The sequence below is a fragment of the Nothobranchius furzeri genome, chromosome 2 (genome assembly GCF_043380555.1).
Source record: "Nothobranchius furzeri strain GRZ-AD chromosome 2, NfurGRZ-RIMD1, whole genome shotgun sequence".
Classification (NCBI taxonomy): Eukaryota; Metazoa; Chordata; class Actinopteri; order Cyprinodontiformes; family Nothobranchiidae; genus Nothobranchius; species Nothobranchius furzeri.
In genome coordinates this window covers 62,910,960-62,934,879 of record NC_091742.1, presented here as the reverse complement: position 1 = coordinate 62,934,879, position 23,920 = coordinate 62,910,960, and the positions used below count along the sequence as shown (strand labels likewise).

The window sequence follows — 23,920 nt, the reverse complement described above, 5'->3', positions numbered from 1 at the left end:
GACTAAACAAGGCACAATCCATTTCCAGCTGGAGAAACGTTCAGTGGGGATGTTTTTTTTTTGGAGGAAAATTTATGCAAGAGGAGCTTTTATGGGTTTGTGTGCCACATGAATGAGTGCAATCATTTCCAAGCTCTTGGCTTAAAGCAACAAGCGTAATGGGACCAGACTGAGTTCAGAATGGAGAGAGAGGGAGAACAAAGGCGCTCGGGTTCGCTGAACTTTTCTCATTATGTTGCTTTTTCCTGCAGACTTGTGTGCAGCTTCACTCCGAACATGGCCTCCCACTGACTCCTGACCCAGGCCAGCAGACCCTGGAGGAGTTCAGAGCTCTCAGAGTGCACACACCACGTCTTCTCCTGTTTCACCGTCTGAGGGACAACATGAGAAAACGACAAATGAGAGGCAGAAACATAAAAAGCCGATACCTGTGATTGTTGCAGGTTTGGCTCTCAGGCAGGATTGGGAACCCGTTTTCAGGTCGCCTGTGTGGAGTTGGAGTAAGGATGCTGCAATGACCCCCAGGCGACCTTGGCCTTCATTATGTCTTCCTACTGAAGTGGAAGGAAGTTTCTGAGAGGCAGCTCAGCCTGTTTTGTTTGGTATAAGGCAGCAGCTGCATGAAAAGATGCTTCACTAAAATGTACTGACCTCGTCATAAAGCTTAAAGTCCATCCTGCACTGGTCCACGGGCCACAGCAGAATCGAGCTCACACAGCTGATGGGTAGCGTTTCAAAAATGGTGAAGCTCCCGCTGCACGCTTCCTTCTCCGTCGCTGTGGAGACGGTCCTCCTCCACTGGTGGTCTTCCTCGAGCAGGTAGAGGGTTTCTCTGGTGGCCAGAACAGTCAGAGGCACCCAAATGTCTGAAAGCAAAATAAATATAAACTTTCAGTTAAAATATGTTGAATATTTCATTTCACTTTTGGAATAATAAAGATATTTAGAATTTCAAATCATTATATAAAATCTATACATTTACTGTATATATATATATATATATATATATATATATATATATATATACACACACACATACACTCACTGGTTACCAGTAAACTGCAGAATAGATTTCAAAGTGCTCCTACTAGTTTATAAACCACTCAATGGCATGGGACCAAAATACAGTGGGGCAAAAAAGTATTTAGTCAGCCACCGATTGTGCAAGTTCTCCCACTTAAAATGATGACAGAGGTCAGTAATTTTCATCATAGGTACACAACATAGGTACACTTCAACTGTGAGAGACAGAATGTGAAAAAAAAAATCCATGAATTCACATGGCAGGATTTTTAAAGAATTTATTTGTAAATCAGGGTGGAAAATAAGTATTTGGTCACTTCAAACAAGGAAAGTCTCTGGCTCGCACAGACCTGTAACATCTTCTTTAAGAAGCTTTTCTGTTCTCCACTCGTTACCTGTTTTAATGGCACCTGTTTGAACTCATTATCTGTATAAAAGACACCTGTCCACAGCCTCAAACAGTCAGACTCCAAACTCCACTATGGCCAAGACCAAAGAGCTTTCGAAGGACACCAGGAAAAGAATTGTAGACCTGCACCAGATGGGGAAGACTGAATCTACAATAGGCAATCAGCTTGGTGTGAAAAAATCAACTGTGGGAGCAATTATCAGAAAATGGAAGAAATACAAGACCACTGATAATGTCCCTCGATCTGGGGCTCCACTCAAGATCTCATCCCGTGGGGTCAAAATGATCATGAGAACGGTGAGCAAGCATCCCAGAACCACATGGGGGGACCTGGTGTATGACCTGCAGAGAGCTGGGACCACAGTAACAAAGGTCACCATCAGTAACACACTACAACGGCAGGGAATCAAATCCTGCAGTGCCAGACGTGTTCCGCTGCTGAAGCCAGTGCATGTCCAGGCCCGTCTGAAGTTTGCCAGAGAGCACATGGATGATACAGCAGAGGATTGGGAGAATGTCATGTGGTCAGATTAAACCAAAGTAGAACTTTTTGGTATAAACTCAACTCGTCGTGTTTGGAGGAAAAAGAATACTGAGTTGCATCCCAAGAACACCATACCTACTGTGAAGCATGGGGGTGGGAACATCATGCTTTGGGGCTGTTTTTCTGCTAAGGGGACAGGACGACTGATCCGTGTTAAGGACAGAATGAATGGGGCCATGTATCATGAGATTCTGAGCCAAAACCTCCTTCCATCAGTGAGAGCTTTGAAGATGAAACGTGGCTGGGTCTTCCAACACGACAATGACCCCAAACACACCGCCCGGGCAACAAAGTAGTGGCTCCGTAAGAAGCATTTGAAAGTCCTGGAGTGGCCTAGCCAGTCTCCAGACCTCAACCCCATAGAAAATCTGTGGAGGGAGTTGAAAGTCCGTGTTGCTCGGCGACAGCCCCAAAACATCACTGCTCTCGAGAAGATCTGCATGGAGGAATGGGCCAAAATACTGTGTGTGTAAACCTGGTAAAGACCTATAGTAATCGTTTGACCTCTGTTATTGCCAACAAAGGTTATGTTACAAAGCATTGAGTTGAATTTTTGTTATTGACCAATTACTTATTTTCCACCCTGATTTACAAATAAATTCTTTAAAAATCCTGCCATGTGAATTCATGGATTTTTTTCCACATTCTGTCTCTCACAGTTGAAGTGTACCTATGATGAAAATTACTGACCTCTGTCATCATTTTAAGTGGGAGAACTTGCACAATCGGTGGCTGACTAAATACTTTTTTGCCCCACTGTACATGTCACATCTCATTCCTGTATATACACCCAACAGGGCTCTGAGATCCCTTGGAAACAATCAGCTGGTAGAACCTCTGGTCAGAACCAAACATGGTGGAGATGCTTTTAGTTACGATGCTGCTCACAGATGGAATCAGCTCCCCCATGACCTCAGATGTGCCCCAACCCTAGTGTTGTTTAAAACACAACTAAAACCCTAATGTACTCATCAGCATTTGAATTACTTGTTTCTCATGAGGTGTCATCTCTACTGTAATCTGCGCTGTAACTTAGTCTTCTCCTTTAGCTCTAAACTGTGTGTATTTAAATGTGTGTTTTTATGTTGTTTTCATATCATGTCCTGATAATTGTAAAGCATACTGAGTTACCTCAGAGTTTGAAATGTGCTCTATAAATAAAGCTGCCTTGCCTATATACACTCACCTAAAGGATTATTAGGAACAACTGTTAAACTTCTCCCTAATGCAATTATCTAATCAACCATTCAGTTGCTTCAATGCATTTAGGGGTGTGGTCCTGGTCAAGACCATCTCCTGATCTCCAGACTGAATGTCAGAACGGGAAAGAAAGGCCATTTAAGCTATTTTGGGTGTGGCATGGTTGTTGGTGCCAGACGGGCCGGCCTGAGTATTTCACAATCTGCTCAGTTACTGGGATTTTCACCCACAACCATTTCTAGAGTTTACAAAGAATGGTGTGAAAAGGGAAAAAAACCTACCACACCAAACCAGAACCTTCAAGCATGTCTTATTTTGCATGAAAAACTATCAATATTAAATAATTCTACAAAGTCTTTTAAAGCACTTAGCCTTGCTGAATAATTCAGGCAAACACTATATAAGCATCTCTTGCTTACCTCACAGTTTCATCTTATTCCAAGGTAAACATCTGCCAGAGTGAAAAATAGAAGTATATTTCACTTAATTAAAGCTCACCAGTCAAGGTTTGGATCTTAAAGAATCACAAAGTGTACACTTCTTATATCGAGTTTGGCTGGTTTTGTTGTCAGAAGTTATGCATCGCTGATGCAAAAAGCCTCACTCAGTTACTGAGTCTGAGTAGAACGCTTCACATTTAGGAAAAACACAGATCCAAGCATGTTGTCAAACTCCAGTGACGTGCTCAGCTGTGTGCAGCCTCAGGTTACCTTAAATATTTCTGCTGCAGCCCCGATACATTGTGCCCTGACCACATGCATGCAAATACAGTCATCTGTCAAAGCTTCCGAGAAGAAACTGTATATTTCTGCCTCATTTACTGGCAGAAGTTAACGTGGCTTGTTGACAGGCGCCCCACGTCAGCGGCTGGCCACAAATCACCTTCTGTTTTCCACATTTTCTTTCTTGTACTTCTCTTCTATAATTTTAAAATGATCCTCTTAAGCATTTGCCTCTTTTGCTTACCAGGAATTCCATTATATTTTTATGTCGGTGTCCTGACTGGGACTTGATTTTATACTTGTTGTCTTCTACATGGAAGATAAATTACCATAAAACACTCAATATCAGCAACAGCGGTAATTCTACAAAGCTTTTTGGCAAAGCAAAAATAATAAAAGGGACAAAGTAGCAACAACGTTTAAGGTTGAATACTGACAACATTTGAAGCAGTCCTAAAGATTTTCATGTTTTTGGGGAGGCTTTTAGTTTTCACAATGTTACAAATGTTCTGAGAGATTTGTAGGCTGCAGTTGATAAGGTGTCTTAGATTTCCTGACCTCAACTTTCCTCTACATCATCTACTGCTGGCTAGCCTAGTGAACTAGACCAAATTCTTGCTTTGCAAAGTTTGGTCTAGGAACGCTCCACTGGAATCTCTGCAGCCCATAACAGCCTTCTGGCTGGCCAATCACAGCTCTCTAGTGGGGTTTCAAACACAAAGAGCTGTGAATGGTCCATAATGGTGGGCCAATCATAGTGCTCTATCTGCTTAGTGAACAAATCACAGAGCTTTATCTGCTTTGTGGGCCAATCAGGGCACTCTATATGCCTGGTGGGTGGGATGATGCAACAGAGTGAAACAAGATGGCGACAGCTCATTTTAAATGGCTTTTACATCAGTTTTGGACTATTAGAACTTGGGCTTCATTAGAATCAGGAGCAGATAGATGTATTGAAGTTTTTTCTTTAGAAAAAAAAGATGCGTTTTCTCCTTCAACTGCGGACCGCCTCATTTACCGATAGCTGTTGCGGTGAGTATGTCACATTCACTGTCCAGTACCATGTGGAGATCATTTGAAAGACAACAGTAGAACCCGCCCCACAACCGAGAGCCGTCAATGGAGCATTGCCAAACTAAATAATACATTTATTTAGTCTGGAAGCTAACTGTGCGCAGCAAGGCAGTTTCCAGATCCCGGACGAGCCCCCAAAGTCAGACATAAATTGCCACCAAAGAAAAAAACCTCATTATCTCCATAGCTGAGCTTAACAGAACAGAAAATAAACCAGAGACCTTTTGGGATACATGCTGCACTCTTTCTTCTTGCTTCTTATTGCGTGAACTGCTGAAATCTCGTGTGGTGATTTTGTGACCTCTAGGGATGAGATATGTAGAATGCATTTCCAGCAGTTTTGTGTATGAAACACTCTGGTAGGAAGGTATGCGCCACTGAATATGCGTGTAAAATGCTTCAATGACGTTATATGCCACAGTAGAAAGGGCCAGGTAAGAATACTCGCTTTTCACAATTTTAGCCCTTTATACAGGACGCACTGCGCCAGAAAATCTGTGTAATATTACCTCAATAGTGTGTTTTATAAACGTGCCATGCCGATATGGTGATGCACAAATTTTGTGGCATTCGTTCCGCCTCGCTTGGTTGTAATATTGCGATAATTGTCTGTCTTATGAACGACAATTGCGCCTTGGCGCAACACAGAGAAGTGTCAAGATGACATAGGGGGTTAATGCTGAGCTCCAGCCGGCAACTTATTTGAAAATAAATATAAACACGGGCCGTAAGTTTAGCTTTTTGAACAAAATCGACTGAGATGGCAAACTGGAGCAATGCAACTCCTGGAGCTGCTCTCAGGTGGTGCTGAAGCTCAGATCACCTGGCTGTTCACGGGGACTATAGGGGACAGACACCTTTAGGAGTGGCTCGTTAAAAACCCTTAACAAGTACGGCTTCTATCTCAATAAAAAGCAGGTTATGTCCAAGATAAACAGAAGTCCATGGCAGCGCAGAGACCGCCCCCATACCCTCTTTATGCTGCAATCACTAATCTTTTGTAAAAAGGACACAAATGCGTCACATTATTGCCACAGTCTACCACTTATAAACAACCCAAGTCTCCCTGATGCTGCCACAACGTTGCGGTAAATTGACAGCATGTTTCGTAAATATGGGAAGTTGCGGCTCAGTGAGATAATGATTATGTAAAAAAAAAAAAAAGGCAGTCTAAACAGAGGAATTAATTATGTTAAAAACATTTTTCCTTGTTTGCTGGATTATTTTAGATTACAGAGAACTAGACAGCAGCTTAGAAAAATCATATATTTTGAAATGGCATCAAATGGACTGGTTTTCCAAAGGAAGCTTCCGGATCCCGGACAAGCCCCCCCAAAGTGGGAGATAACAAAAACCTTAGAAATGAAATTCCTTAGAAAATCTGCTTGATTTATTTGCAACTGCATCATATGCCTTACATCACCTGCCTGTGTATGACACACCTTAAAAAATAAGTTTTTTTGTACCAATTCTGTGTGATTGCAACTGAATATCTTTCAAGTTTGAGTGTCAAACAATTTTCCCTCATTTCCCTTTTATTTTAGTTTCCAGAGTACTAAAAATGAGCTAAAATAGTTCTAAAAAATATAAAAATGTTACTTTTGTCAATTTAAAAAATCCCATAAATTTGGAATATTCTAATAAATCAGATCTCTGCTTGAAGCTCCTGGTGAATCGCTAAAATTTAGGAAATTATGGTAAAAAAAACATACCAATTTCCCGAATACCATACTTGAAAGCATCTACTGAAGTCACGACACACAGAAACAAAAGCCTCTAGTCAAGCCATGCACGTCGCTGCACCTGACATGAGTCCTGAAATCTTATCACTATCAAAGCAAATCTAGCAAATGAGGCTTAGATTGAAAAAAAAGCAGATGTTTCTGCTGATAACAGAGACAGATGCTCTTACCTTGCAGGACAAAAGCCAGAAGGTAGAAGAACTGCAGCTGTCCGTCCTCCACATCTGCCTGGATGTCTTCACACACGAGAGGCCTGAGAGATCAAACAGAGAGTTAGCGTATCATAAATAAGCAAAAGGATCCAATTGCACCTAAACTGCAGCTGTCAGGTGGTGCTGCGTCAGATGGAAGCACTTCAGCATGGTGGGATGAACTTCACAGTAACTGCAAAGCGAAGAAGGGGATAACTGACATAATGACGTCTGACAGGACTCGTGTTGCGCAAACATTGGGAGTGTGTTATGAGTGTGCGATTAGCTGCCTCACAACACACGAAGGAGCCGCTTTGCTTTGATTTGTTTGATTGTTGAATTGAGGAGGCCAGATGAGAAACTGAGAAATCTGAGGCATTTGTAGATGGATAAAGGCTGGGAAAGACTGTCAGAGCAGCAGAACTGAAGGGAATCGAACATCTTTCCTTTGGGAGCACTGCAAACACACGATTCATCAGAGGAAATAAAACATGCTGTTTGCACATGAGAATGTTTCCATCGGACAGAAGTTCTTTTCAAAAGCAAAGAAAAGGCAAATTTCAGCAGTTACGAGGAAAAAACTAATGAAAAGGGGTAAAACGAGGACTTGTGGTGACAAACTACACAAAAAGACAAATGCAGTGCGACACATGCTACCAATTAACATGTGGTTCACCAGCTAATTTAGTGAGGCTGTTTTACTAAATGAAGACTTAAAAGAGACTGATTGTAATTAACTAAAGATGTGTCAGAAATGTGCCGCGTCGGAACTTCTCTTTAACCTACGTGACCCAACCACGCATAAATGTGTGCGAAGCTCTTCAGACCACAGCGCCTGGCGTCGGCGTGAATAAAATCAGAGTTCAATCGCAGCGGGCGCTTGGACGCTTCGTACCAGAGGTGGTGCTGGGAGGAGAGCCGGGTGGTGGAGATGGACTGCAGCTTGCTGTCTGATTTGTGGGCCATCTCACGAACGACTCCTGAGAAAACAAAACAGAAATATTAGATTTTCCGCCCAAAAATTCCAAATATTCCCCAAACCCCCGTGATTTATTTGTTTTAGTGAGGGTGAAATATTATTCTAAAAACATGTTTTCAAAAGATTTTATACTGTTTGAAGTGTGTTTCTGTGCAACCCTGTTTCCAGAGTTTCCCAAAGAGCCTCAATTTAGGGAAACAGAGGTTACAGGACTAACGAGCTAACAGGACAGCTTCGAATTTTCAGATTGAAGCTTTTTTTTAAGTCAGCACCAAATTGCTGAGCGGCTCAGACTAGCCATTATAGAATATTATTATAGAATATTTTTGATCACAAAGGAACTATTACAGAACAAGCTTCTCAATAAAATCAGAACATTATTATTTAAGTGCATGAATTAATACATCTGAACTCGAGGAGTAGGAACTAGGAAATATGAAATGCTAGAACCAGACACAACTTTATACATTTATTTTATTTTAATTTGATGAAACAGATATTTTCTTAACGTTCTTGGCATTTTACCCCACAAAATGTTAAACAAAACAATGTTGATTAAGGTGTGTGTGTGTGTGTGTGTGTGTGAGAGAGACAGAGAGAGAGAGAGAGAGAGTTAAAAAAAAACCTGACCGGAGCGGAGGCAGTGACTGACGCAGCACGTCAGTTCTGTCTTGACAAATGCACCACGTAAATTACGAAAAAATTAACTTTAAATATTCAACCGAAAAAGAGACGAGCTGAAGAAAACCTAGGGAGTTCTGAAGAAACGTGAGTAACAGTGAAGCAAGCACAGAGAGATCCGTTACTGTCTGTGTGTGTGCGTGCGCGGATGAGCCAGACGGACTGAGCTCCCGGCTGCAGTTTTGTGTGTAGGGAGGGGCGGGCGCTCTATGTGACTGGCCAATCACAGGGCGTGAAGACAGTCAGCTACCCAATGAGGATTTTCCTTTAGCACAATTACAGATATTTACGAGTTTAACTCATTTCATGCTCGTATTTGTCAAAAATGCTTTATCCGTACCGGATACTCATCTGAAATACGTATCCGGCTCATCCCTAATAATAAATAACAGAGTTGTACATTTCTTAACCTCGATTTAACCGTGATTTATTGATTATCGTCCCAGCCCTATCTGTATAGATAAACTGTCTCCCTAGACTGTGATCCTGTCTAGGTACTTGGCTTCCAACAGAGCTGCCCTTGTCCTTGATCTTGTGAAGTACCTGGACAGGATTTCAAGGCGTAGTCATGAAGAGGAGCGTTTCTGGTGTTTACCGCTCAGGATTTCGTATTTGCTTGTTGCAGATGACGTACTTTTGGTAGCATCTGCAAACCATGACCTGTAGTGTGCACTGAGATGATTTACAGCCGAGTTTGAAGAAGTTGTATTATGGTCTGTTACTCTAAATCTGATGGTTTGACTCTTAATTTGAAAAAGGTTGGATGGTCCCTCGAGGGTTGGGAAACGTCTTTGCCTCAAGTGGAGGGGTTCATGTATCTTGGCGTCTTGTTTTTGAGTGATAGAGGAAAAGTCCCATTAGTCATCATCACACATTGGAGAAATGACATTTCCTCATATGACCCATCCCCGTGGAGAGCGGTGAGCTGCAGCTGCACTCAGGAACTATTGGTGTTTTAACCCCTAATCCAACCCCTTAAATTTGAGTGTCATGCAGGGAGGCCTCCATCCATCCATTTTTGGCCGCTTGGGGGAAGAGCACTTTTCTCTCCCCAGCTACCTGGGCCAGCTCTTCCGGGGGAATCCCAAGGCACTCCCTAGCCAGCCGAGAAACAAGTCCCTCCAGCGTGTCCTGGGTCTTCCCTTGGGTCTTCTCCCAGTGCCCGGAAAACCTCACCAGGGTGGCATCCTAATCAGATGCCTGAGCCACCTCAACTGGCTCCTCTCGACGTGGAGGAGCGGCAGGTCTACTCCGAGCCCCTCCCGAATGACCGAGCTTCTCACCCTGTCTCTAAGGGCCCCAGCCACCCTGTTGAGAAAACTCATTTCAGCCACGTGCATCCGCAATCTCGTTCTTTCGGTCACTACCCAAAGCTCGTGACCATAGGTGAGGGTAGGAACATAGATCGATCGATCTACGTAAGCAGGGAAGCATTGGGTCCAATTTCTAAAGACTTTGGTATGATTCGACCGGATTTGAAGTCTGATCTCACAGTCCGAAGGTGGACACTCATACCACTGAGAAGGTAAGTAGAATGAAGCCGGAGAAGAACCGATGGATGCTTTGGTCTATGATGAAGTAGAAGTGGCTGACACTTTCTGATGTTTCAATCCTCATCTATGACCACGAGATGTGGATTGTCACCAAGAAAGTCAGATTCTGCAAATGGCTGAAATGAGCTTCCTACTCAGGGCTGCTTGGCTCAGCCTTAGAGATAAGATTAGGAGCTTGGTAAAAGGGTGGGAGTTAAAATTAGAGCTGCTTCTCCTAATCAAAAGAAGTCAACTGAGGTGGCTCTGGCTTCTGATTAGGATGCTTTGGTTGTCTCCCTTTGAAGCTTTTCCAGGAAGGAGACAGTCAGGAGGACCCAGAACTGACTTGAGAGGCTTCTTAGCTTCTGGTACCAGGGGATTCCGCAGAGGAAGTGTCACTGGGAAGAGGAAGGTCTAGGCTTTCCTCCTGGACCTGCTGCCGAGGTGACCCGATGTTGGAAAATGGACGGAGGCCTCTGCAAAACGACTCAGCGTGGTATCAAGGACCAACTCAACTTTCAACTCAACTTTATTTGTAAATCGCACCTTACAGGCAAAAAGATGCCACCAAGGCGCTACACTGACCAACTACATCTTTAGGAAAAATACCTGAAAGGAAACCAATGTGTTTAATCTAGTAGCATATTTATGAACTGTTTTGCTCCAGGGTAAATTTGACTCCATTCGGTTTTAAATCAGAATCCAAGCCATGTCCAGTTCTTGTGAAGAAGGCAAGTTCACTGTTATTGTGTTGGGGTCTCGTGACTGTAATACTCTGGAAGGACATGTGGCTAACATCGTTCAAGTGTCTAACGCAACTCAAAACATGTTTTTTTCCAAAACAAACTCAAGACGATGAAAATATGAAGATTGAAAATAAATAAATTAAAAACAGCACAGGAAACAAACCCGTGCTTGGACTAAAAGGGCGGTGTTCCTGCCAGGACTCATCACGTTCTGTTTCTGATGCGTGAACACATTTGAGTCTGCCGTGATATTTATTTCCCATATTTTCTTTCAAACAACTCCCAACCCCACATGCCTGGATTTAGCAGATTTACAAAGCAAAGCCGACAATGTCGGTTGTCATGTCGGGGCGGCTCTGTGCGTGGAGCGCTCTCTGGTCCAGCTTGGATTTTTCCATACTGTGCAGGAAGCCAGTAATGAACTGCAGTCCTAAATCAAACCTACATTCTTTTCTCTCTGGCTATTGTGGAAAAGTAGATTGTGTACTTTTGTGTCCTCGAAGCATTCAGGAAAAATCCCACAACCAAATATTCAAAAGATGATTCCAAACCAAAGTAATGAAAGCAAGGACGGAGACTTATCTACAAACCAAAGATTTATTAAGCCACCACAGGAAATTTTATAATAATAATTAAAAAAAAAACATCCAAGATTCCTTCTGACGTAGGTCTGAGCTGCATTAGAGTTTAGTGCAACTGCCAGGAAAGTGAGGCTCTTTGAAGAGGTCAAACACTTTTACCTCTTCTCACGATCATGAGACATTTAGGATGAACTGGTAAAGTTCTGGGTTTGTTTATCGGATCGGGCAAAAGAAGGGTGAAAGCAGACAGTAGACGTATATGCTCTGAAATGTCACACCCAAGCTCCCGAAGGACAAAAGCAGAACATAGACTCAAGAGTCCTTCTGCCATTGTAACCAAAACAAGGAAGTCTGCTCCGATTTCAGGAGTAACATTTCAGACTCATTGAATCGATGTGTGAGAATGTAGGGAAGAGGATCTGCCGGGTCAGGAAACAGAGCGTAAACGAGTAACTTAACTGTGGTGTGGCATCACGGTCAGTCTTTATGGCGAGAGGCCTTTTAAAAACATAACTTTAAAGGAAACACTGAGGAGGAGACATTAAGTCGACCACAACAGGCTCCGCCCCTTTTCTGTTTTGCTCTAATTAGGCCACAAATGGTAAACCTGATTATTTCTATGGGATTTGACCTAGAATAAACCAAATCTTAACTCCAATCTTTGCTTTTATCTGTTGAGTGAAATATTTCTTCAGCTTAAATAAAAAAAAAAAAAAATTTTGATTATTCTGGCAATCCACTTTCGCTCACTTTTCCTTGAAATGTATTTATTCATTTGCGAAATTTAAACGTTCTCATGTAAATTTCATCGTACAAACATTGATGCCATGATATCATGAATGTTGTTTTCTTTAGGTATTCTGTCAGAAATCTGACAATAAGACCAGATGCGTGACACTATTATCCACTGCGAGCTGCCACAGTGTTATTAGTGAATAAAAACTGTTAGCCTGAAATGCTAATAAAAATATTAAAGTTTTTTTTCTCATACACAGCAGCAGTAAAGTTTGAACTAGCTGTTAGCTCACCAGAACAGTCAGAACTAATCTACTTTCTTCAAAATGAGGTCAACCAAAGAGTTGCGTTTAGTTCTGGAGTTCCTCAAGGATCCATCTTGGGTCCAGTTTGGTTCGTACAGTTCTCTTTCTTAACATTCGTTTCGATGTCTCACTATGGGATACGCCCCTCCGCGGATTCCTCAGAAGCACTTATCTCAATACGCCAATCCTGACTGGCCAGTGACCGTGACGTACGCGTCCCCCTGCTACTATAAGTAGCAAGCGTCCCAACGTACGCACTATTCAATCACCTCTTCTCGCTTCGGTGTTCGCTTATCTCTGAGGTAAGTTAGCTCAACTGTTCACAGACGGAGCCTTCTAATATTCTCTCCGTCGCCGAACGTTAACTTACCGTCCTTCTGTCCTGACCTTCACCATAGGCTCGGGGCATAACGAGCAGCTTCACACTCCAATGCATCTGTTCGTTCTATGCTAACACACCAGTTAGCCAACATGGAAGCCGCTCCTCCCACCAGAGGAGTCGACGGCGCAGGAGCTCGCCTCTGTACCTGTGGGAACAAAATCTCAAGCAAAGACCCGCACAGGGTCTGCTCGAGCTGCCTCGGGCTGGAACACGCCCAGCTGGCATTGGAAGTCCCCGGGTCATGTGAGAGCTGCGCTTGCTTCACCCTGAAGAGCTTTCGCCGGCGGCTAGCGCGCCAAGCTAGCCTGTCGGGGAAGGACCCTTGCCTGCCGGCCCCTGGGCCACCGCCTGGGGACGCCAGCGAACATGTCCTCCCGGAGCCGGAACCGTGTGCCGAACTCAGCTGGGGCTCACAGCTCGAACTGGCCGGTCCGAGCCACCCCACCGAGGACGTGTTGGAGTTGGACTACGGAGACGACGAGGACACCTCGGAACTCCTCATTTCAGAGGAGGACGACGTCTTTCTCCCCATCGCTCAGGCCTCCATGCCTAGCTTTCCGTCCTCTCCCAGGGATGGAGCGGCTTCTCCGGCCGCCCACCTGGACATGCAGTCAGTCTGCCGACGCGCTGCGACCAGGCTCAACATCCCCTGGCCCACCGTGGTCACTGAGGCTGTCAGATCCCGCTACGAGGGAAAGAAGCTGCCTCAGGCCACGAGGGCGGCAAAGCCCCTCCTTCCCGCCTTCCCGGAGCTACTCCAAGAAGTGAGGTCCTCCTGGGACAAACACCCGTTCAGCTCCAGGTCTCCTGTCCAAGGAGCCTCCTCGCTGGACTTCGAAGGGATGGAGAAGGCTGGCATGCTTCGCATGCCGCCGATGGAACCGCTGGTTGCAGCCCACCTGCACCCACGGCTCTCGGCGACTTCCTCCAGGCCTCCCGCTCTCCCTGCGAAGGCGGACCGCTTCCAGTCGGCGCTGAACGAGAGGGCGTACAAGGCTGCCGCCATCTCGGTCCGAGCTTTGAATGTCTCCTCCATGCTCTCGGCGTACCAAGCCGAGCTCTGTGAGGACATGAATACGAAGCCGGACCCGGAGGTGTGGGAGGAAATCACCGTACTGACCGACATCTGCCTGCGTGTGCAGCGCTGCGCGGTCCATGCTACGGCTAAAGCTATGGGCATGATGGTGCTTCAAGAACGTGCACGATGGCTGAACCTCACCAACCTCTCTGAGAGAGAGAAGGAGGACATTTTGGACATGCCAATCGTGCCTGAAGGCATTTTTGGCTCTGCCCTGGCATCAATGCAGCAACGGTGTGCGGCCAAAAAGAAAGAGGATGAAGCCCTTCATCTCTGCCTTCCCCGTAAACCCTCACCGGCGCTGCCGGCTCGGCCGAACCTGCCTCAGGCAGCTGCCCGAGCCCAGCCTCAGTTCCGGATCCCAAAGCGCCCGAAGCCTCAAGCTGTCCAACCAGCTCCTTCGGGCTCAGAGCCTCGACCAGTTTGGCCTCAGGGATCTGGCAACCAAGCTGCTCCGCCGCCGGGACAATCCACCAGACACGGCAGTCAGCAGGTGAGGAGAAAGAAGTGGGCAGCCTGTCGGAGTTCTTCCCTCCCGACGCTGCAGCTGGCGGTTCCCCGTTCGCCGGCGCCTCCGTTCGATGTTGCCATGGTGCTTTCTCCCCCCCTCACGGAACCCCTCCGGCAGAGTTCCCGAGCGGTCCAGGGTGGGGCCAGGACGTGCAGCCGGCGGTGCCGGCTCAAAACACACGTCACAAGCACTCACATTGTTTTTCACAAACATGTCACGCTCAAGGAGCATTAAAAGGTTCGCTGTCGCATCCAGACAAGATGTCAAGGGCGCAGCAAAAATCAATAAAAATGTCACCCATGAGCGGTTCCAGGCGGGGGCGGCGCCACGGGTCGTCCCCGTAAGCCTGGGCCGTCAAAGCACAAAGCCCCCGCGCATGCGCAGTGGCTGCCACGAGCACTGCTGCCCCACAACCTCTGGAGGGAGCTGCTGCTCCGTGTCACGGCTGTGTCACCGCTCTCCACTCACATGGAGGAATGGACAGCGGTTTCTGCTTCACGTTGGGTGCTGAGAACTATTTCGAGGGGTTACAGACTCCAATTCGCTTCTGTTCCTCCTCGATTCTCCGGCGTAGTGTTCTCCCACGCCCAGGGGACGTCAGCTCACATCCTTCAGGGAGAAATCTCCTCCCTGCTGGAGAAGGGAGCGATATGCATTGTGCCTCCCGATCGGTCTCAGAGTGGTTTCTACTCCAGGTACTTCCTGGTCCCGAAGCGGGGAGGGACCGGGATTCGCCCGATCCTGGATCTGAGGGCCCTGAACCGATGCCTCAGAAAGTACAGATTCAAAATGCTCACGCTCTCATCCCTTTTGCGTCTGATTCACCAGAGCAACTGGTTCACCTCAATCGACCTGAGGGACGCATACTTTCATGTTCCCGTGTACCCTCCACACAGGAAATTTCTGAGGTTTGCCTTTCAGGGAGTGTGTTACGAATACACCGTGCTCCCATTCAGCCTCTCGCTGAACCCGAGGGTGTTTATCAGGTGTACGGAGGCGGCGATCGCCCCTCTGAGAGGGAGGGGCATTCGGCTGGCCACGTATTTAGACGACTGGCTCCTGCTGGCACGGTCCAGAGAGGAGACAGCGTCAAACACGCTGGTTGTGATCCCTCACTTGTGTGGTCTAGGTTTCAGAATAAACTGGCAGAAAAGCGCTTTACTCCCCTCCCAGAAAATAACCTTTCTAGGTCTGAATCTGGACTCAGGGGCATTCACGGCCCGTCTCTCTGCATCGCGCGTGAACGCGCTCTCGTTCTGCCTGGCGCGCTTCCGCCTACACAGTTCGGTGCGGTTTGCGTTATGCCTCAGGCTTTTGGGTCTCATGGCATCGGCTATTTCAGTGGTACAACTCGGCCGTCTACACATGAGAGATTCTCAACGCTGGGTGGCTTCTCTGGGTCTCTCTCCAGTGCGCCACAGAGCGCGCAGGGTGACGGTCTCTGCAGCGTGCGTCGCGGCGCGCCGCTGTTGGCGTCACCCCTCCCTCTTGGCACAGGGGGTGCCTTTGGGGTTGGTTCTCGTGAGGAAAGTGGTCACGACAGATGCGAGCCTGTCAGGTTGGGGGGGGGGGGGGCTCCTGGAGGGTCGCTCTGTCAGGGGTGTGTGGAGCAGAGAGCTCTGGGGGGGACACATAAATTATCTGGAACTCCTCGCGGTCTTTCTGGCCCTGAGGCGCTTCCTGCCTTTTCTCTCCGGCCATCATGTCCTAGTGAGAACAGACAACACCATGACTGTGGCTTATATAAACCACCAGGGGGGGCTGCGCTCCATGCGGTTACACACGCTGGCACGCAGACTGATCCTATGGTGCAGCAGGCATCTCCTCTCAATCAGAGCCACCCATGTCCCGGGTGTTCTGAATCGGGGGGCGTATCTGTTGTCCAGAGGGACACCCCTGTACGGGGATTGGAGCCTGCATCCAGCAGTGTTGGAACAGATTTGGATCCGGTTCGGCACAGCCGTAGTGGATCTTTTTGCCTCCAAGGAGAATGCTCAGTGTCCTCTGTTCTTCTCCCTGTGCGACCGAGACGCTCCACTCGGCGTGGACGCACGCGCTGGCGCACGACTGGCCACGGGGACTGCTTTACGCTTTTCCCCCAGTGGCCCTGATACCACCCACCTTGCTGAGGGTACGAACCCAGCTCCACACTCTCATTCTGGTGGCCCCATACTGACCAGCCATGCATTGGGTGGCAGACATTTTCCAGCTCCTGGAGGGCCAACCTTGGAAACTTCCGCTTCGCAGGGACCTGGTGTCCCAAGCGGGAGGCTCGATCTTCCACCCTCATCCAGAACGGCTGGCCCTGTGGGCCTGGCCCCTGAGGGGTGCGGGCTAGTGTCAGCAGAGCTGCCCCAGGCAGTCATTCGAACCATTCAGAATGCTAGGGCCCCCTCCACTAGGTCCCTATATGACTGTAAATGGAGGGTGTTTGAAGCCTGGTGTCAGGGCAGGGAGGTCTCACCCTTCCAATGCACGGTGAACGTCATTCTGTCTTTCCTGCAAGACTTGTTGGATGGGAAGAAGGCTTTCTCCACCATTAAAGAGTACCTAGCAGCCATTTCCGCCCGACACTTGGGTTTTGGGAAGAAACTGGCAGGTCAACACCCCCTGGTGTGTAGCTTCATGAGGGGCGCGCGCAGGCTTCTCCCTGTGTCTCGACCCCTGGTGCCCTCATGGGATCTGTCCTTGGTGCTGTCGGCCCTCTCCGGGCCTCCATTTGAACCTATGGACGGCCTGGACCTTAAGATCCTGTCTCTTAAGGTGGTGCTACTCCTGGCTTTGGTATCTGCAAAGCGAGTTAGTGACTTACAGGCTCTCTCTGTGCACCCATCCTGCACCCAGTTTGCACCAGGTGACATGAAGTTGTCCCTGAAGCCCAACCCTGCCTTTGTGCCTAAGGTAGTGGGCTCCTTTTCTCCTATTATCCTCACAGCTTTCTACCCACCACCCTTCTCCTCTCCTGAGGAGGAGCGGTGGCACAAGCTGTGTCCGATTCGCGCGCTCAAGGAGTATGTGAATCGGACGGAGAACCTTCGCAGGGGGGACCAGGTTTTTGTGTCATGGGGTGGGCCTCGTAAGGGGAAACCCGTCACAAAGCAGAGGCTTTCCCACTGGATTGTGGAGGCTATTTCTATGGCTTACTCCTGTCAGGGCATTCAGGCTCCTGTTGGGCTCAGGGCCCATTCTACTAGGGGCCTGTCTGCTTCTTGGGCCCTTTTTCGGGGGCTGTCAATCCAGGAGATTTGTGCTGCAGCAAGTTGGGCTTCTCCACTTGCATTTGCACGCTTCTATAAGCTTGATGTTTCAGTCCCTGCAATGACTCACACGATTCTGAGTGTGGGGTCTTTGGCGGGCCAAGACGTATCCCTGTAGGTTGGTGATCGCTGGATAAGCTGTCTGGCAAAACGGGAGTCTCCATATCCCATAGTGAGACATCGAAACGAATGTTAAGAAAGAGAACTTTAGGTTACTGTCGTAACCCCGGTTCTCTGAGTAACATGAGTGAGATGTCTCACCAGACAACCCTTCTTGCTGGGCGAAGCGAGAAGAGGTGTTTATCTTGAATAGTGCGTACGTTGGGACGCTTGCTACTTATAGTAGCAGGGGGACGCGTACGTCACGGTCACTGGCCAATCAGGATTGGCGTATTGAGATAAGTGCTTCTGAGGAATCCACAGAGGGGCGTATCCCATAGTGAGACATCTCACTCATGTTACTCAGAGAACCGGGGTTACGACAGTAACCTAAAGTTTTCCTCTGAGTCATTCTCCATAAAGACATACAATTTCCCCACTCTAGAGTGTAGTGTAGTGCCTTTGATGTGGAATAAACCATTTAAAAAATATATAGTGTGACTCGTCTATTGCTTTAAATGTACATTTCATTTTGAAGTGTGTTTCTGTGTAAAAGTAATAAATTCCTATTTTACTCTTCCGGGACTGCATTTTTACTCAGAAATATAAAAAGGTCCTTTAGGATTGATGAGCTAACAGCTAGTGCTTTGACTAGCTGTTGGCTCGTCAATCCTGCAGGCTGTATAATCAGTAATGTAGTAATTAAATCTTTTACACAAAATACATGATGCCATAAAAACTTGTTTGAGGTGAAGAATTAAACTAACTAATGAATAAAAGTCTATAGTTTTTCTTTTAAATAGTTAATCTTCCAGGCAAAGAAATAAGAAAATCAAGTATCAGATCCGACCACCCAGCTGTGGGACTGATGTAAGAGTTTAGTAGTTTATTTTAGGACAAGTGAAGCCAAACAAACTAGTTTAGCTACTCTCTGAACTCCTGATGAGGAACTAAAACACACACTAATTGTTCATTTCTGCCAGGATAAAGCGGTATAAGAATATAAGGATCAAAAGCTTTGTTGTCTCTTTAAAGATTTAAAAAAAATGGTAGAATTAAGTCCGTGTTAGTTTAGTAGAAGCAGTACAGCGAGTGTCAGACAAGATGAAATAACGTGTTTAGAGTTTAGCGAGGTGCCATCCAAGAACGCCATCACCAGTAAGCAAAGGAGACAGGCAGAGCGTGTTTAGAAGTGAGCTGGCACCCGCGGCGCTGCTCTGGTGTATCTCAACCCTGCAGCTTCATTTCGTTTCAGACTCTAACTGCCTCCAGCATCAACAGTAAACCTCCTGACAATTCCCACATGAAAGCAACAAGCACGCCATCTGATACAGGTTTCAGATTCCTTCCTTTCAGTCTCCTCTTGTTGGAGGACTTGCCTAAACGCGTCTGGAAAGCTAACAAACTCCTAACACAGAAGCTAAAGAAACGTTTCCCATTCTCCCTGGTTTGCATCTTTGTCCACCGATCTGGCGACGTGCTCCCGCCTTAATTTAGCATCAAATTGGACCCTAAACATCCCACCAGAAACATCTGACGGATTTTATCTTTTGCACCTGGAACGTCAGAAACAAATCCTGATCTGGAATCATTTTCATCCAAACTGGGGAACAATGAGGAAGTAAATGAGTTGTTTGTGGATTAAGAGGAGAGTTTTTCTAGCTGTGAGTGGAAAACAAAACTAAACATAATGGGCTCTTCGTTTACCCACGCTCCCGCTCCGCATAAAGATTCATAACACTGGGAAGGAGCTGAAAACATCCCTCCCTCTCTTGTTCTTGGCAGGGGAAGAAAGTGGCAACGGATAAAAAAACCTCTACAGATGGTTTTTGAAGGTCCTCACCTGCTGAATTCCCTTCTATTAGAAGATTTTAAAGCTTTTATTGGTGGTTTTTAATCAGAAACTTAAAGTCTGAACTTTTTTCGTACTTTTCAAGGTGACTTTCTGTGTTTTTTTTTCAGGCACCGGGAGCATCAGATTGCTTTTCCATATTTCTCCAGACATTCCGAACCTGAGAAGGAGCCCCCTGTCTAATAAAAAGTTTTCCTCTCAGTCCGGCCCTCCCCTCGCAGACAGACAACCTGCCACCGCTGAGGGGGACGGGGTTGGAAACGTGCGTCATAAAAACACACATATGGTGTGGTGGTAGTTTCTGTGGGAAGAACACGCTGTTCCGTTACCTGCCGTGGGAATTCAAGGGCATCCTGTGAAGTTTTAAAACAAATCCAGGGTTTCCCAGTGACCCTCGATGGATAAGACCTTTCTCTTCTGTGCTTGTGTTTGACAACGGGTCGTTTTACCTGTCAGAAGGCCGAAGAAGCGCTTGCAGCGCAGGCTGTCCCTCACGAGGAGCGTGTAGGCCACACCCCCTTCTCCAAACTCCATGTGGATGCTCTGTGAGCCCAGTCCCACCTCCAGGTAGCTGAGATCCACAATAGGGTAGCTTTCCTTCTTCTGCAGCCAATCAGAAAGCGGGTTCCTGCTGGAGGGGGAGAGGAAACAGTTCTTCGGAATGGTCAAAATGCTTGACTGAAAATGTTTACATTCAGGAAAAGAAACACTTTTCCTCCAAATTTTCTCATTAACGCCAGGGACACACCGGCCGCGGAAGCGCCACGAAAATGGGACCGCCTTCATTCGGCGCCCTTGTTAAGCTATTCTATAGACCACATAGGCCGCCGAAGCGCCGCGAATCGCCTCGCGCCGGCGCTCCAGCCCGCGCCGTGCAGCGATCATTTCGGCGTTGGCTCTATTTTTTTCGCGAGCCGCAGGTGAATCGCGTCAATTCTGGCAGGAAGTCAAACTACACATAAGAGGCAGGCCGGTAACGTTAACAAAATAAAGCATTTCAAAATAAAATTCCGCAATAGTCAAATGTGTTCGTAATCAGACACTGCAGAAAACCCACACGAACACACACACACATACAAACACCTCGAACTTGTGTGCGTGTGTGAGCACGTGAAGGGGGGTGTGGTTTTGGGTGTCTTTTCACCGGAGCAAACAGGACAGAGGGGCAGAAAGTCTGAGGCAAGCAGTTAAGATGGATGACTTTAACTTAATTATGGAAGTTGAGAAACACAAGGAGCTGTACGACCCCCGAAAAACATGGTTATTTACGTACCCATTTCTGAATAAACTGCTAGGATACAGCTGCAGAAATGGAGCGGGTTCCAAGAGATTCAACTGGCAGAAACAACTCATACCATAGGTTCACACACACACACACACACACACACACACACACACACACACACACACACACACACACACACACACACACACACACTCAAACGTAGAGGAAAAGAGCTGAGAAAAGGCAGAGAGGAAATGGAGGACACCAAGTGTTTAAAAGAAAAACTACAGCTGAGCCGAGGCGCGCCTCGACTGGGGCGCGTCTGATCTGAACTGAGGAGCAGCGAGCAGCGGCCGAATTTCGTGAGCAATTCGCTTCTCTGCGCTTCGCGGTGCTTCCGCGGCCGGTGTGTCCCCGGCGTAAGACAGTGAAGGGAGAGAGTATTTGATTTTATGGGTTTTGAAGGTGTGACTCAGAAATCTGAGCAGGTTATGTAATATCATATGCACTCAGGCGCCACCTTTTGCATCACTGTCTCCTTTTGGCAACAACTGCCAAATCTGTAGGGCTAGCAATCCTCTTCCTAACCTCCTCCACCAGCTCCTACTGTCATTCCCAACCGGGCCAGCCTAGGGATACAATCCCTTGAGAGTCCTGGTTCCTCTTGCTTTAAAGGTGCAGTAGATGTTTTTCTGGAGCTTGATGCTCTTTACCAACTGATGGCAACCAACAGCTGAGATGTTTTGTCCAAAAAAATTGAATAATCCCTTTTGTGAAGGTCCTGTTCTTAATGACTGAACAATAACCCATACATCAAACTGTCCTGACCGTCCCTTCCCCCTCTGTGCAGGAAGTTCACGTCCTCAGCTCGGGACGGCTGAACCGAGAGAGATGCCAGAGCCAAGCTAACTATGTTAGGGTTAAGTCGGGCAGACGCTGTGCAACTTTTTCACATTTGTGTGCGAGAATCCACAAGATTGATGCAAGTTCTGCGCCGAGCATCGTGTAGTATACAGGGGGTTACGAGAGGCGATTAACACCACGTGACCAGCTATGGATTTCTAGCGTGTTTGATATTTTGCTCGTCCCTCCTGAGCACATCGAACTGTTGAAGCGAAGCGGCGCTGCGAGCGGCTGCGACCCAAAAAGCACCAGAACTGCTTACGAGCGTCAACACCGCTCGCCAGCTATTTTCCTATTAACACAAGTCGGTCGTTTTTATTTCTTCACTTTTTTTACGCACACAATGACAAGGATTGTCAAAAAAGCACGTTTGCCGTGTTTATGTCAAATTAAACTGATCACAAAACACTGATTTAATTCCTTTCTTACGTCTTCCTCACCCAACCTCCATAACTCCCCGTGTGTCCTACAGCACTCCCAAAGGACAACAGACCTCAATAACACATAAAAAGTCTGATGTGTCGTGTAAAAACTGATATTTTTAGCATATTTTAAGGTCCGACGTGTTCTTACCAAACGTACGGTGAGAGCACACGACTGGTGAGGTTTGCTCTGCAAGGAAGTCGTACAGTGTCTGCTCGGCTTTAGGGTTAAAACCAATACACTTAAAAAATCCAAACTCCTTTCCAATTTAAAAACTTAATTATAAGACAGTGAATATTTATGTCAAAAGAACTGAAAAATCCCTTTCAGATCCTATAATTCCCAAAATTACTCACTAAGAGATAAAGGGTAGAAAAACAAATTTACTTACTGCATATCTGATGACATTTCAAGAAAATATATCCGCTGGTTCGACACAACCAGCAGCGAAGGAACCTCCCCCACCTCCCCAAATGTTACAGCCGACATCTGAAAAAAAAGAAAAAAAAAGGGATGAGAAAAATAAGCAAAGGGGCTGCATTGGATTTCTAATGATATGATAAATAATGGCTGCTTTTATGAGTGGTAAATGTTTTTATTATAAGCCTCATTAAACTATAATTTTAAACACCAAACCATTAACATCTGTATTTTCAGATGACACAACTTTTCCCTTCTGGGTTTTAAAAACAAACCTCATTCATTTCCCCTCAATTGACCCAAGAAAAAGGAAAGAAAAAAGTCCACAAGTGAGATTCAGGGCAGCCGCGGTCAGCGGAGAAATATGCAGAACTAAGATGAATGGAGCGAGAAATCCCATTTCCAGCTGTGGTTCTGATCAGCAGCTCGATGCTTCTCGTCCAGGTGTCTCACGGAGAAAAGAACTCGCCTGCTGGTTTGAAACATTTCCACTGAGCATCACGTTTTTATAAAACACAACAGGGAAGCTAAACCTATTCCAAAAGACAGGAAACAATACACGAAACGACCATTAAGACATCTGTGTTTTGTTCTGACAAACCTTCAGGAAGGAGTGAAGTTCCTCGTCCTCTTCGAAGACCTCCACTTCTAAGAAAAGCTTGAGGCGATGGTCCACGGCCTCGTAGTCCTCGGAAAGAAGATCCAAATCATCTATGGACAGAAGGTCTGGATTGAAACAGTTCTACACCCGAAAATAATATCACACATCTTGTGTTTGGATGGAAATGAGCAGAAAACCGTTGAAATGTAACTACTGATCAAAAAAGCTGCAATATAAATTCAGTATTTAACATAATTTATATATCAGTATTTGTTTTATATTGGCATACTTAATACTATACATTTTGTATGTACTTGAGGGACTTTTCGGACTTTTGATTTTTATGCTCGCTATTGCCCCCTCAGGCCGAAAGCGTAACGGAATCTTCAAAAGTAAGCTCGTGCACGAGGCGCGCATGCTGTATGTGCACACTCCTTAACGAAAATAACAGCTGAGACAGTCCCGTGTGTGTGTGTGTGTGTGGCCCGGAGGACAGAAGAACACAGCAAATTAATAAAAATAATGTGCCTCTGTCTCTGCAGCTGCATTTTCTCGTCGGCCGGCCGGCCGAACGTGCAGTGTGTGTGTGTGTGTGTGTGTGTGTGTGTGTCTATGCACCAGTAACATTCATTCTATCTGTAACTTTTATATCCTTGATAACAGCTGAAACAACGTCAAACCAAAGAACGGTTTGAAGTGAAAATG

At 46.4% G+C, this 23,920-nt stretch overlaps 1 protein-coding gene across 2 annotated transcripts in view; it reads right to left on the bottom strand.

Moving 5' to 3' along the window:
• The window catches only part of stk11ip (serine/threonine kinase 11 interacting protein), a 50,068-nt gene continuing 26,148 nt past the window's right edge, over positions 1-23,920 (bottom strand). Inside the window, exons 20-26 of one of the 2 annotated variants that reach the window (XM_015946686.3) lie at positions 23,216-23,325; positions 22,586-22,683; positions 20,093-20,274; positions 7,801-7,885; positions 6,885-6,967; positions 652-866; positions 1-371 (exon numbers count right to left, since the gene is read on the bottom strand). In XM_015946686.3, coding sequence (XP_015802172.3) covers positions 231-371; positions 652-866; positions 6,885-6,967; positions 7,801-7,885; positions 20,093-20,274; positions 22,586-22,683; positions 23,216-23,325 — 914 coding nt within the window. In that variant the 3' untranslated portion in view covers positions 1-230. The remainder of the gene's footprint in view (positions 372-651; positions 867-6,884; positions 6,968-7,800; positions 7,886-20,092; positions 20,275-22,585; positions 22,684-23,215; positions 23,326-23,920) is intronic. The other variant, XM_054747621.2, reaches the window with a different exon arrangement.